We start from the raw sequence: 15,967 nt of genomic DNA on the forward strand, positions 1-15,967 counted from the left end.
ATAAAACATTTCGAATCAGTATCACATGTATACCATCCCGTTACATTAATGCTCATAGAAGTACTGCATATACGTATTGACCCATCAAATCATCTTGCGTCTTCATCACAATAGTCTTGGTTGCGCTATTTTGGGAGTCAATGTCCCAGTGTTTGTGCTTTTTTGGTGTTCTAAAAAAATTTGACATATATTTTATTTATTGAAAAATAATTTTGTAGGATGCTTTAGAATCCTTTCGGATAAAAATTCCACAAATTCTTTTCTGGGTCATTTTAAGGGGCCATTCATAATTTTCAATGTTTTAATATTTCGATTTCTTTTCCAAAGATTTTTGACCCACCCACCCACCCCTAATTTCGATTATAAAAACATTGATTTGTTATGTGCAGTATTAAAAATAAAACTACATGTGGTTTGTATTATGCATACTTGCATGGTACTTGTACTCGTGTGCGCTGCATCATTGATGTTATTAATGCACGTTCGGGCCTAGCACCGGACCGCAGGCCCAGTTATTGTAGCCCTGGGCTAAAACTTTTATCAACTTTTATTGTGATCAGTGCCGTTTAACAAAGGCCAGCTAAACCTTAGATTGTTCAACCCCCCGAAAAAATATTTTGTTTTAATCTGAAATTAACGGTACTGCCGCCCCCAAAAAAACTTGGCTTAATGCAAAAATTGTGCCAAATTATTTTTGTGGAGGATTTCTTTTCTTCAAAATGCATGAACAAACTTTCCAGTTTACTTCACATTCACATACGGTACAGGAGATGTTGTGAGAATATTCACCCCAAGAAAATTAATTTCCAGCTAAAATGATGTGCAAAATCCTCCACTCATGACTTCTACCTCATGTGTTGAGTCTAGTTCTTATATATAACTCTATGGTCTATATGCACATGGGGCGCATTCAACAAATTTGCTAAACGGATTGGGACAAACTTGTGCGCAATTCGCGTTTTGCGCTCTGTCAAATTCTATTTATCAGCTGAATCTGGGGAGAGAGCAAAAGCGTGCGCAACCTGCAAATTCGCGCTGTTTGTATGCCAGCCCAAGTTGATAATTCTGAAAAACTGCGCGCAATCTGAAGATTGTGCATTATTATATATTATTTTGTTTTCCCTGTCCGGCCCTAAGCGTGAGAAAATGGTTGTGTTGCATACAAGCGTGAGACTTGCTTGGTCTGCAGTTGCTACCTCAATGGAAGGCAAGTCTAACGTTCTTGCTTTTTTTTTTTCCCCCTGTGAAAAGTGAATTCGACTAACAAATATTTGAAAAAGAGGCTTCTGACCCACCCACCCACTAATTCGAAAAGAAATCGAAATTTTAAAACATTGATAATTATGAATGGCCCCTAATAACCTTCCTTTTTTCACAAAGTTTCTGTTGAGCAAAAACAGGAAGGAATATGGTTTTTTAGGCTGGTAACCTTTTTCTGGTTAGCAAAAATGTGCTTAAACCATGTAAACAGCTCTGTGAAATTGTAACCAGAATGCCAAGGAAATACATGTGTTGTTTACGAAACGTTCTCCGTTAAAACATCAAGTGCAGAACTGTGGTGCTTATCCCTGGAGGTAGAAAATAGTGACTGCTAGTGTACATGTATGTGTAGAATGCCGCAGTAGGCAAAGTCATGAAATTACAGCGCAAGGTCTTTGGTAGTAAGGTTTGTATGGCTGGCAACCTTATTCTAGCTTTGCCAAGCTGCGTTGCGTTTAGACCCCTACCCGATGTACGACGACAACCTCACCAGGTGTTTGTACGGAGACCAATACAGATATTCTGATAAGTGGCTTTATGAAATTTGGCCCAGGTTAGCAGGAATGTTTGCTTACTATAAGCATTCTTCTCTTGAACACCAAGTGTACAAATATTGTGCTTACCCTCCATGGAGGTAGAAAATAGTGACTGTTACATGTAGTGTAGAATTCCGTAGTAGGGAAAGTCATGGAGTCATGCTGCAAGCTAGGTCTTTGGTACACGTTTTGACTAATTCTCTTCTTCACTTAATAAAAGGTCAAAGGTTGAATCCGTGAGGTCATCGGGGTTCTCCAATAGGCTCAAGTGATAGAAGAGCTTCCTGTAATGTCATTTTTGGCTTGCCTGGGACGGGATTCGAACCTGGAGAAAACTATCCAGAGCTCTGAAGCCTCTTGTTGGTAGCACACTGCAAAAGATAATCAAACCCAAGCATTTAGATTAATACACAAGAGGATATTAACATTTGGTGGCATGGTTGGCTTGTGCGTAAAGCGCTCCCCTCTCACCAAGGTGACCCCAGTTCGATTCCCGGCCGGGCCATATGTGATTTGAGTTATGTGTTGATTCTCTGCTGTGCCAGGAGGGTTTTCCACACCATCGGATCTTCCCCCCTCTGGAAAAATTTCAAACACTTTCGATCTCTGGCTGTGCTCAGTGGCCATAATGGGTTGATGTGGCTGGCAGCCAAAGGCGCCCTTGAATGCCAGCTTCTCCAGAAGGACGTTGTAGCCGCGTCCTTCGCAATTCAGCTCTTAGCTGCGAGTAAGGTTGATTAGCCCCAAAAATTATTATTATTATTATATTTCATAAGGGCCTATTAGGCTCTATGCTTTTCTGCCAGAAACACAGAAAAATTTGGTTTTACCAAACAGAGGGTCGTAAGCAATAAAATGGCCCCTGACAATAAAGTACACATGGATGGCATTATGATGTAAGGGGACATATAAAAACAAAATATTATATTCTTTATCCCTGACGCAAAATATTAACACGATCTAATAAACCGTTGCAGTACTGCTGCTAACACAGGATTCCAACTGCGTCTATAGCCACCAGACTGGCTCCGTGGTCTAGTGACAAGACATCTGCTCAATCCCACATAAGTGATTTTGCTTGGGAAAGTACTGAATATACACTGCTTAATACACATCGGTGTAATGGTAAAAACAAAATATATGGCCATATATTTTTTACAGGAATTGCTCCCCAACACAAGTTTTCCCATCCCTGCAGAATTTAAACTTCCTATTAAATGACTTATAAGGGAAGAAAACCAATAAACTCAGTTTTCTTGAATTGCATTAACCGCTTACTCAAGTAAAACTTATGAAAGTCTTTTTCAGGGCACACAACGATTGCCATTATGTAGTTTGTGAATGGAGTGGAGAGCTTTACTTTCCATGAACAGGATTGGGATAAAACTATACCACCAAAATTGAAATGTCGCTTGCAATGTGGGATTGGGATAATAATAATATTAATAATAGCCGGTTTTTATATAGCACTTTTCACACCTGGAGGGCATCTCAAAGCGCTTCACATTATTACCCCTGGTCACTGGGCCTTAAATCACTCCTTAAACCATCTCAGCTCCCTGGTGGGGAGTATACAGCCTTGTGCAACATTAATATGCGCTACTTGGCTAAATCAATCACAAGAACCATCTCTGCCCTCAAAGGTACCCATTTACCCCTGGGTGGAGAGAAGCAATTATAGTTAAGTGTCTTGCTCAAGGACACAAGTGTCACGACCGGGATTCGAACTCACACTCTGCTGAACAGAAGCACCAGAGCTTGAGTTCGGTGCTCTTATCCACTCGGCCACGACCATTAATTAGTCAAGTGCAACTGGGATCCAGGAATACATGTACATAATGCAGTGGGATAGAGATCACTCTGTATACTTAAATCAGTTAATCAGAATTTGAATTTCCATTTACTGCGTTCACTCATAAGTCGCTAAGTGAGACCAGACGTCGATTTGACCAAACTCTTCCAAACTTAGGATTAAACTTAGGACTTAGGACGAGTTAAGTTCGTATCCATTCACGTTAGGAGGCACTGACTCGATATGATTAATCCTAGCGTTTCGTGAAATCAGCTGATGCTCCATTTGAGTGGGATAGAGATCTAATTTCCACTGAGTGAGATAGACATCTTGATCTCACTATCATGCAGTGTCTATGAGAGTACTTTTGAGTTGTTTGCTCGCTTTTAATCTACATTACTTACGCTTTTAAAAACAAAAATAGTTTTGAATTCAAAGAGGGAATGATGATTTCCTCCTTATTTCTGAGAACACCGTCCACAATCTCTTCAGCTACATCATCAGCATCCATCAATTTTCCTCCAGTTGCCCTGGGAGAGAACAAACCATAAAAAAAACCTTTTAAAATTTTGTTTTGTTGCGTCCAGTCATCCTATCCTATCGGGCCAAGTTTTAATTTCATCTTATGATGTTAAAAGCCAAACTTCAAGACGTTTCTAAAAGTATCTTTGATGTTAAAAGCCAAACTTCAAGACATTTTAAAAAGTATTTTGAACGTTCCAGTTCAAAGTTATTATCTTCTGTTTCTTTTCATCAATTCTGACTTTTTTTAAACTTTCAACTCATGATTTGAAAAGAGGAGTTTATTTATACACTTCATTTCGTACCGATATAAATTCCTCAAGTTAAAACATCACATCATTTTATGGTTCAAGTGATCCATCAGCCACCACCCTTATGGTATACAATTTTACAGAGGAGTAGCCAAGACTTTTTCCAGGGGAGGGGGGCATTGCTCTAAGTGGGAGGGGGGCAGGGGGAATGGGTTTGTCAGTGGCTTGGGGCTTTTATTTTGGAAGGGGTACGCTGCAGGGGGGTTGCCCCCCGCAGCATTTTTACATCTTTTTTTTTTGCCATGTTAGCAACCAAGTGTTTTGCCATTGCCTATGTATAGGCACATTTGGCACATTTGGGGCATTTTTTTATTTATTTTTAATTTTTTTTTGGGGGGGTACTTTTTCTCTTTTATATCTCGACCCAATTTACAGCACATTAAGTTCGTCTATCTGAAGCCAAAAAGTATTTGGGGGAACCTTGAATCACTCCTGACCTATTTGGTTTGGCACGACTCTGGAGCGCCTGTCTGAACCGGGTGTTTGTCGTACATGGTAACACCGTAAAACTTCTCTTTACCTATCCCATACACTGTGTATCATCCCAGTGTTGATGAACATCGGACACACCAACGTTGTCAAGATTCCCGGCGATCGGTAAACCTGATTGATTTCGTCCGTCAGAGATTCGTGGAGACCAATCACTGCAAACTTCGAAGCGCTGTAATCAGAGAGACGGTGGACTCCATGTCTGCCAGCCATTGAAGAAATGCTGACGATATGACCAGAGTTTGCCTCAAGCATTGCTGGTAAGAAACTTCGGATAGTCTATTTGGACGAAAGAATCAAAAGTAAATTTATGGAGGTGGAAACACACAGAGCTCAAGCACTTCAAGAACAAATAAGTTTTACAGAGTTTCTTACTTTATTACGACTTTTAACCAAAAAGGTATTTATGAATGGGAGTTGCCGTGTGATAAAGGTCCTCGCTTTCGGCACGGGCCTTTATCACACGGCAATTTGACCCTGCCTGTTTTAAACGGCCATGAAACTAGTCTCTACACATTTATTCGCGTAATAAAGGATTGCTTTGCTTGAGAATACTTACCCAGAATTGTGCCATGAGGTTGATGTTGATGGTTTGCTTGATATTCTGTTCAGATAGATTGAGGATATCTTCCCCTACCAGCACTCCGGCGTTATTTATCAACATGTAGACTCTGCCTAAATCCTGGATGACTCGTTCAGCCGTTTCTGAGACTGCATCAGGGGAGGAACAGTCAACAGTGTAAGCAAACGCCTGAGCCCCAAGCTCACGAACCTGCAAGAGAAAGGGGAGAGGGGAATTGGAAAACAAACATATATTTATATGACTTTTCAAAAGTTAGTTTTCAAAAACAGAATTATCACTGGCGGGGCTGATACATGTGTGTTTGTTGGCAACAAAATTGGCTCCACCCCCTGGGTCATTCATGTCATTGCCTCGGTGCCCTTGAAATGCTCTGACAGTAGAAATTTACAATATCCTCATAGGGTGCCCTTTACCAAGGAGAAAGAGGTTGGTCATTTCTATCTTTGTAGTTTAATCAGGAATAAAATTGTCGGTCTTGGCCAGCCAGTTGGGTATTTTTCTTCTTCTTTAAAGGCAGTGGACACTATTGGTAATTACTCAAAATAATTATTAGCATAAAACCTTTCTTGGTGACGAGTAATGGGGAGAGGTTGATGGTATAAAACATTGTGAGAAACGGCTCCCTCTGAAGTGCCATAGTTTCTGAGAAAGAAGTAATTTTCCTTGAATTTGATTTCGAGACCTCAAGTTTAGAACTTGAGGTCTCGAAATCAACCATCTAAATGCACACAACTTCAGGTGACAAGGGTGTTTTTTTCTTTCATTATTATCTCGCAAGTTCGATGACCGATTGAGCTTAAATTTTCACAGGTTTGTTATTTTATGCATATGTTGAGATACACCAACTGTGAAGGCTAGTCTTTGACAATTACCAATAGTGTCTACTGCCTTTAAATAATGTTTTAATATTAGTACTTTTTGAACAAACACAATCTGAATTTCTATTTTCAGTTATTTTTGTTGACTAAGCGTATTTGTTGACCCACCCTTCCACAATTTTGAAAAAAACTGTTTAAACTTTTACTATTCTGAATGGCCCCTCCATGCCTAGGCTAACCAATCACCAATGTACATAGCATATAGCATAATATAACAATTACAATTTATAAGGTGCCTTATAAATTTTCCAAGATCATAGCGCAATAGATGAAAATTAACTTGGAAAAAAGATAGTCTTTTAAGGACTTTACGAAAAGCAGATAGAGTATTAGATTCCCTAATGGCAGTTGGGAGATTGTTCCAAATCATTGGCCCAGCCACACTGAAAGCCTTTTGACCTAGAACTTAGTCTGCTTGGGGAACATTCAAGCGAGTGATGTCAAGTGTGGACCGAAGAAATCATGGAGGAGTGTAATGTGACAGTAAAGTGGTAATATAATGAGGTGTAGTTTTGCTAAAGCATTTAAAAACGACAAGAGCAATCTTAAAATGGATTCGTTCTCTAATTGGTAGGCCTAGCCAATGAAGTTTCCTAAGTGAGGGGGTAATTACTTGTTCTCTCAAGGGTGTGGAACATATTAAACGAGCTGCATAATCTTTGAACTCTGTCCAATTCATATGAAGTTGCACCTAATAAAAGGAGATTGCCAAAGTCAATATGAGAGAGGAAAGCTCTGACGACATGACGGAGAGTAAAATTAACTGATTGACAGAGGCTAGAAACTTGCTTGCTCATGATTGTCATATATGAATCAAATATACTGGTATCAATTTAAAACATACAGCAATCAACACAAAAATTGCATTAATAGTATGTGATTGCCATACTTGTACTACGCCCTCACTCATGCATTGTGTTTAAAAACACATGCGGACAAAATTATTGCCCCAGATAACTGGCTGCTTGCCAGTACGCAATCGTATGATATTGAGTGTTTATTGGTTTATTGGTTTCAAGTTGTAATAATGCAGTTAATGTAAAGTTTGTGATGTTGATCTCACGCTTCTGATTGAAGTGTCGGAACAAATTTAAGTTTGAGACAGGATTAAATCTAAGGCAAAGTTGTCAATGTCAGAGTGGACGCTGTAACCATAGAGAGCTGACCTTAATTGTTGAAATTTAGACTTAAGGTGCCAATGTTGTTTGTTGTTTATTTGTTTGTTTGTTTGTTTGTTTGTTTGTTTGTTTGTTTGTTTGTTTGTTTGTTTTTTCAGAGGATCTTTATCAAACCATCGTGGAGGTAGTTCTACCTCCATGATCAAACTACCACTCAGCACAAGGGATATATAAGCGCCAACAAGCTGGTGAAACAACCAATTATACAAATATTGCCCGACTCTAAAAGAAGACTTTGAAATGAATTGCACAAATCAAAAAATTGTAATTCAGTAACTAGATGACAGGTGTACTAGAGGTCCGTTAACAGCGCCAGCCACCAACCCTAACTTGTACCAAACCATTATAGCTCCAAGGTCATGAGGTTGCACCACCAGGGTTGCACAAAGTGCCCACTCAGTCAAACCCAATTGTAATCATGATAATTCCCAAAAACTATTGTTAAATACTACATAAAATCTTGAAAATGTATACAATGGCCTGTATTTCCAGCTCTTTGGTCACACGATAAACAAACCTCTTAATTTATCAACTGACCTCTCGTGCCGTTTTCTCGTTGTTGGCCTGGTTGATGTCCCACAGCACCAGCACGGCTTTCTCACGGGCAAACCTTAACGCCATGCACTTCCCGATGCCGTGTCCAGCCCCGGTGATCAACACCGAACTCCCCGCTATCGACTTCCGACTACGTGGGACGAGGAGTCGATAGAAAACCTCCACGAAGGAAAACAATAACGTGCCGAGTACAATACATGCCTCGGATATGCCCTTAAATACGGACATCGCTGTTTTGTACGGTGTTTTGTCAGTTACTGGACGAAATAGAGGTTAAATAGGTGAGTTTAGATTTCGATGGTGGCCACAGAGCTGAGGACCAAACAGCTACATAATATTTGTTTAATGTCTGGACCGATAAAAGAGCCACAGGTACATGTATCTGATAGTTAAAAAACCATACAACCACCTGTTGCTACAATTAGTTGCCTAATTCAGCTGTCGTATACGCAAGCAAAAGAACTTTGCTTGTGTAGCCTTGTCTCAAGGCTCTTTACGAAGCACCCCGCTCTGATGGCACCAGAGGTAGCATGAGCTAAGTAATCCTACTGCCCCAATGCATGAATCAGAACGGGGTGCATGCGAGAGCCTTGGGACAAGGCTATTATTCGAAGACTGAACACTTTTAGTTCAGGCTAATTTGTAAATATTGGTCACGCCCCCCTAAAGTGTGAGGCAAATCCACCACACGTGCTAGTCTTGGTTCCTAGACCATTGGTGTTGCGTGGTCACACACAACCAACGTTCACGGCAAAAACTGTACACGATTGTAATGAAGGAACGCTAGCGGGCGCTGCCCGCTAGCGTTCGTTCATTACAAGCGTGTACAGTTTTTGCCGTGCATAATCGGAACGTTGGTTGTGTGTGACCACGTCAACACCATTGGTCTAAGAACCAAGACTACACACGTGCTGGTGTTGGGGGGGGGGGGGCGGTTTATTGCTAATGAAATAACATTTTATTTACCAAACACAGAGTTATATTTCGTACTGTGCAATAGGGTCATCAGACAAACAATGCAATCCCCACTTTTTCTAAACAATTAATGTTATAGGTAGTTTTTAATCTTTGGAGCATGACGTATTTAGACCACCTAGAGCAATAAGTCCTGGTAGTCCGTGGTTCTCTTTGGAGCATGACGTATTTAGACCACCTAGTGCAATAAGTCCTGGTAGTCCGTGGTTCTCTTTGGAGCATGACGTATTTAGACCACCTAGAGCAATAAGTCCTGGTAGTCCGTGGTTCTTATCTATCTCTATCAGTCTTTGTACTGCAAAATTCAAGTCTCTTCTCAAAACTTATCTTATGTCACAGGTTTTCAATGACTAATTTTGTTGTGTCTGTTTTTTCTTTGTGTTGTGTATTGTTTTTGTTTTGTTTTTTGGTTTTACTGCGCCTTGAACACCCAGCAGGGTGGATATGTGCGCATTACAAGTCTTATTATTATTTTATTATTATGTAAAACATACAAGATTGTCGATGGTATTGAATCCGAACATGGTTGTTTCAAACTTCCCCAAAAAAACTGCACAGTGTCAGAAAATATTGTTTTTGTTGTATTTCTTGGTCAAAGTTAGTATAAAAAAAAAAATAATAAAAAAAAACATCTACACATTATTTGACTATTTTCTTTATGAAATGTGGTACAATTTATAATGCATTGTTTCTGAATCATGGTTGCTACCAAGCTCCAAAACTACTGATTTAAAGACAGTGGATACTATTGGTAATTACTCAAAATAATGATTAGCATAAAACCTTTCTTGATTACGAGTAATGGGAGAGGTTGATAAGAACATAAAACATTGTGAGGAACAGCTCCCTCCGAAGTGACGTAGTTTTCGAGAAAGAAGTATTGTCCACAAATTTGATTTCGGAACCCCAGATTTAGAATTTTAGGTCACGAAATCAAGCATCTGATAGCACACAACTTCGTGAGACCAGGGTGTTTTTTTCTTTCGTCATTATCTCGCGACCTCGACGACCAGTTGAGCTCAAATTTTCAGAGGTTTGTTATTTTAAGCATAATGTTGAGATACACTGAAGACTAGTCTTTGAAAATTACCAATAGTGTCCAGAGTCTTTAAGACAATAAGTGCTTTGTATGTACTGAAATGCTTTCTACATAAACACTTTGTCAAATGTCGAGTTATAACATAAATTATGTTTTTTAGAAAAACATTTACCAAAGGCAACCATCCATAATCATCAGTACTGATAATCAGAATCAATATCCCACTGAGAAACACCAATTGAACAAGAAACGTCAAAACACTCTAAAATAACTGTTATTCAATTTCTATTATTGCTTTATTAACTGACAAATTCAATAATTGCATAATACCACACCAGCAAAGGATCTTTTGAACAAAAGAAAAACAAAGAGAAATAATATACACGGCTGTGTGAAAAACCATTACAGGACAACCCATTACCCCCAAAATAAAATACTACCAATGTTGATAAGATGTACAGTAGGGAAAACATACTCATTTAAAGTAGAAATTGTGACAAAGATAACTATTTTGCTATCATTTTATTTGTTTCAATGAGACATGTTCTCAAGTCATTGTTAAGAAAAAATAATAATAAGTTTTCCCAGCCACAAAATACCACTTTAAAGAAAAAGTAAGAAGCCCTTTAAAAATACGAAGCCTAAATGTAAATATCAATAAATAAATAAAAGAAAAAGAAAACAAAATATGCTGAACATTATTAAGGCCCTACATCACGATAGCAAATGTATACACAGCTGCAGAATTAGTTGATTAATTATGTAAAAAGTAAATGTGAAACCCACTGATAAGATACTCAAAGTGGATATTAAGAACAATAAAGTTTAAATTTACATTAGGCTCGGCTCATGACAAGATCGATGTCTGCAACCAAGACGCTCTAGAATCGTTCCGAACCGACTGTAACAGTCGATCTTTCGACTTCTAGCGCATCCAGTCGCTCCTAACTGTTTCAAACGTCAAACTTGTCATGTTCGTAATTCAGAATTTGGTTCGGCGCGACTCTAGAGCGCCTGTTTGAAACGGGTGTAAGTTTTTATTGCCATTAGTTTTAAGAGTGATCACCAAACGTATACCTTCCCTTTAATTGGAGTTTTGTTAGCATAAGTTGTCAAGTTGATAACTTGTGTCTGCAAAAATGTGTAAGAATTCATTTAATAAATATGAAACAAAGGGAAACTGACTTGGCAAATTTGACTCAACTTGCATGACTTGATGGTTGTGCAGGCTGCCCAGGGCAGTCAGCAGCGCGCTACTAAAATGTTCATAGATACATGTTAATGTCCACTGTATGGAAAAGGGAACTACATGGAGATAACAGGTGTGAGTTGGTTAGATAAAAAGGATGCATTTTATTCTGGCATCTTTCTGTATTGGAGCATTCCCATAATGCGGACACCTTGCACTGGCAACTACATGGCTACTGTCTGCAAACGATCAGCCATTATTTTTGGAAGCCAATTATAAAAACAAGGTGACCAGTTTGTTGGAAAATTTTCCGTATGGCGCCACCACTTTCTCATTTGATATGGATTAATATAGTATCTAATTTGTAAAAATTAGTATAAAGTGGTGGCGCCATACGGAAAATTATCCATTTTGTTGCCTAAAATACACACTATGTACATAGGGAAGCTGACTACCAAACGACGCAAACAAATTTTATTGTGATGACGTCCATAGCATGTCTTGTAACAAAACTGATAACTTGTTGTGTCTGTGCAAAAAAAGGTGTACCTCAATTCCGCAAAAAAAATTGTATCTCGCACGAAAAATCCTTGTGTGAATAAACATCGTAGCTCAGCCAATGTATCTATTTTGACAATAACAAACTCACATGTATAGTAAGTGCTATTTTAGGAGATACACAATTTTTGGCACTGAAACAGTAAACTGTTCAAGTACACTGGTTCTAAAAAATGCTGCAGTGCGTTCATTATTGCTTCATTTTCATACAACAACAAAATAGTTGAAACACTATATAGAGAAGAAATTTTACAAAATAGGTTAACTACAACACGAAGTACCAGCAGAAAAAAAAGCACTAACATACATTTCCAAAATATTTAAGTACAGAATGGAAACATTGTTGTTGTTAATCGGAAAATGTTGCCTTGGATCGGTCGAGTTGGTCTTTGAAAAGCATTCGTAATTGTTTGTTATAACATGCATATGGTTAGAGAGATATTTTAAAAGTAGAATACAATGATCTACGCAAGTATACATCGAAAATGCGTGGTTTTCCTTTTACTTTACGAACTAACACGGTTGACCATTTATGGGAGTCAAAAATTTGACTCCCATAAATGGCCGACCGTGTTAGTTCGCGACGTAAAATGAAAACCGTGCAATTTTGAGTGATACTTGTGTGGATCATTATATTCTACTTTTAAAATATCTTTCTAACCATATACATTCATAAAACACGGTTTCAAACGCTTTTCAAAGATCAACTCGTCCGATCCAAGGCAACATGTTCCTTTAAATAGTCAATGCATAAGATCAGAAACCATCAGTGAATACAAAAGTATACATTCTCAATACATCTTTAAAATAAACTCAAATGATAATTTAGTGTGATTTTGTAAGTTTATCTTTGGTTGTTGCAAACTGTCATTCAACAGTTGTTTCAGCAAATACTTAAATCGTATTACAATTAACAACTTTTAAAATTCTGAACCCACTATTAATTTATTAATTTTAACAAACTGTTTTAACACATTCAGAACCCTATGGCACTATGGTTTTCTAGAATTCAGTATTGATCACATTACACAGAAACATTTTGGCTCAATACAGATAAACCTACTTTAGAGGAACATGTTGCCTTGAAACGGACGAGTTAGTCTATACAAAGCGTTCGTAACCGAAATGTTGCGTCGAAATTGCGTGGTTTTCCTTTTTACTTTTCAAAGACCAAAATCGACCGATACAAGGCAAATGTTCCTTTAAGTTGGATCCAGATCAAGTCCTTTTTAAACACCCTTTACACTCTTTAATAAAGACATACACACCCACTTTTGTCAACCCCGTTATATGTCACGGACTTCTCTTTGTTCTCCCAATGTTAGGACTCATTTATTTTAATCAATGTCCCAATTGATTTTTTGCTCACCGACATTCTCGATCAGCCCAGTCACACAATCCGGATCCCTATCACCTAATTAAGTCCTCAGTGTCTACCGATAGACACCCCCCTCACACACAAACAGATCCGAAGCAAAATCTAATTTCTCATATGATTTTACTTTTTAAAGGATTTTACTTTGTACAAGTGCCTTCTTACACCTACATGACTTGGACCTCAAATTGCATACCTCGGGGAGGGAGGAGTGAGACAAAGAACTTTACCTTTAGGAAAAGGAACTGTCTTAAGAAAAATAAACATTTCCTAAGAAACTTGTCAACAAAATTATAACAATAAAACTAGGACCAGGGTGACAGAGGGAATTGTGACATTTTCATGCTCATTTGTTTAAAAGCAGGTTAAATGTACATTCATACATACCTCAGACAGTTTCGCTATTCCTATTGGTGGAGAGCGCGTCACGTGGGTGTGTATAAACCTTTGTTTATGACCAGTAAAAAGTGTTAAAAACATGGGCGTGACACGTGAGCTTGCACCTGTGCTTATAAGACAGTTTCTTCATTCCTATTGGTCAAGAGCAATGGATGGGACAGTTGTGCCACATCACGCGATATGCGGGAGGCGCACAACATTCCCCTATAAGGAGCTGTTTACCTGAGGCCCTTTATACCATTTCATAGCTGGAGGGGAGTTGAACAATTATAATTTTTGCATTTTTTTTACTTTTTGACCAAAAAGTGTTGATGTTTTTGACCGAAAAGGTATTTATGAATGGGAATCAAATTGTGTTGAATCAGTTTTCAACTTGTGTTTTAAACCCGCCGAGGCCTGGTTCTTGATAATTTACCTCAAATTTGTCTCAGTAAAATTATCAAGCACCAGGCCTCGTTGGGATTAAACCACTAGTTGAAAATCTCTTCACCACACATTGATTCCCTTATTTTAGCAAAATTGTAATTAGTCCGTCATATTTGTTTTAATATATACAGCTTTATAACAGAGCTAATTTTTACATCTGGCAGATTTTGATTTAATTTAGAACTATTTCAGAGAATAGAAACATGCATAGCTTATATACATTATTATTTGCACGTTATACTTTAATAACACTTTATACAATTATATGAAAGCCCTTCTTACCTAAATAGAAAGAAAATAAAATTAAAATAAAATAAGAAGCTACTTTGCAATACAAGGATTGATTAGTTTTTATAAAAACAAAAATATATGAATTTTACTCAAAGGATATTTCATGACACCGGTTTACATAAAAAGAAAACTCTCAAAGCCTTGGGCTGCCTTTTAAAGGAGCACAATTATTTTTAAATGTTTCTTTCCAACACTTGCACAATTAATAAAGTCTCTTACTCAAGACCCTGGACACTATTGGCAATTGTCAAAGACTAGTTTTCTCACTTGGTGTATCTCAACAAATGCACAAAAAAAAAAAAACCTTTGAAAATATGAACCCAATTGGTCGTTGAAGTTGCGACATAATAACAAAAGAATAAAACACCCTTGTCACACGAAGTTGTGTGCTTTAAGATGCTTGATTAAGGGACCTCAAAATCTAGTTCTGAGGTCTCATTATCAAATTTGTGGAAAATTACTTCTTTCTCGAAAACTATGTTACATTAGAGGGAGCCGTTTCTCACAATGTTTTATACTATCGACAGCTCTCCATTGCTTGTTACCGAGTAAGTTTTTATGCTAACAATAATTTTGAGTAATTACCGATAGTGTTCACTGCCTTTAAGCATACATCGCTATGTACTTTCCTCTTCATCTATATGTATCTTTTTTTAAGGACGAGGGTGGGTGGAGCAGGCTCTGAGATTAGTGAGAAAAAATGGAGTAAATTTTTCAGTAAAAAACACTCACAAACTTTGCTTCAAGTGTCATGTTTACCAACTGAGAAAAACATGTTTGGCAAAATAGTTGTTTTACAAAAATAAATTAAATTACAGGGAATGGGAAAATGGGCTCTCGAAATGCTTGAGAATGAGGGTGCTGTTTTGCCCCCTTTTTGGGGGTAATTGGCCATTTGCCAAAAACTAGTAAAAAGTTTATGTTTCCATAATAATTTTATCACTCAAATAAATGGTGCATGAAAAGGTTAAAGGAGCACAGTTGATACGCTTTTATTATTGCTGTTATTACCTACTTTCATCCAGGTGAAAAAACTTCACCTTTAAGAGACACATTCTTCAAGACTTTATTGTACGATATATCCATGTTCTATAAGAACCTCAATCGACAGATAATGCTCATTTTTCTGAGCTTAGATTATATTTGTTCAACTCCTTTTTAAAGCATGTGGACAAAACATTGGTACATGTAAGTTGTAAAAGATATTTTCCAATTTAGACCAATTTAAACAAAATTTCTTTCTTGAACCATGTTTTTCAGTCATTTTTTCCTGAGAATGTTGTGTCAATAAACACAGGTTATACTAATAGTACCAACCACCATGACCAATGACCATAATTATTACCAATGTTTCAGCTGTTTAAACTAGCGGAGACACCCTGTACATGCTAGGGCCAATTTAAAGGAACACGATGCCTTGGATCGGTCGAGTTGGTCTTTGAAAAGCTTTTGTAGCCATTTGTTATGTAATGCAAAGATGTTGTAAAAGTAGAATACAATGATCCACAAAAAAAAGCCTCAAAATTGCACGGCTTTCCTTCAAATTTTTAAATTCAATTAATGGCCGACCGCATTAGTCAGCAACGTGAAAAGAAAACCACGCCATTTTGA

At 37.8% G+C, this 15,967-nt stretch overlaps 1 protein-coding gene across 1 annotated transcript; it reads right to left on the reverse strand.

Annotated features, from left to right (window-relative positions):
- Positions 1-369: 369 nt before the first annotated feature.
- On the reverse strand, positions 370-8,499 carry LOC117295240 (17-beta-hydroxysteroid dehydrogenase 13-like). Its single transcript, XM_033777772.1, has 5 exons — positions 8,087-8,499; positions 5,470-5,682; positions 4,942-5,189; positions 3,993-4,118; positions 370-2,167 (listed from the first exon to the last, which is right to left on the reverse strand). The coding sequence occupies exons 1-5, from the start codon at positions 8,330-8,332 to the stop codon at positions 2,089-2,091; spliced, it is 912 nt and encodes a 303-aa protein (XP_033633663.1). The 5' UTR covers positions 8,333-8,499; the 3' UTR covers positions 370-2,088.
- Between the last annotated feature and the right edge of the window lie 7,468 nt (positions 8,500-15,967).

This window comes from Asterias rubens, chromosome 10 (genome assembly GCF_902459465.1).
Source record: "Asterias rubens chromosome 10, eAstRub1.3, whole genome shotgun sequence".
NCBI classification, from domain to species: Eukaryota; Metazoa; Echinodermata; class Asteroidea; order Forcipulatida; family Asteriidae; genus Asterias; species Asterias rubens.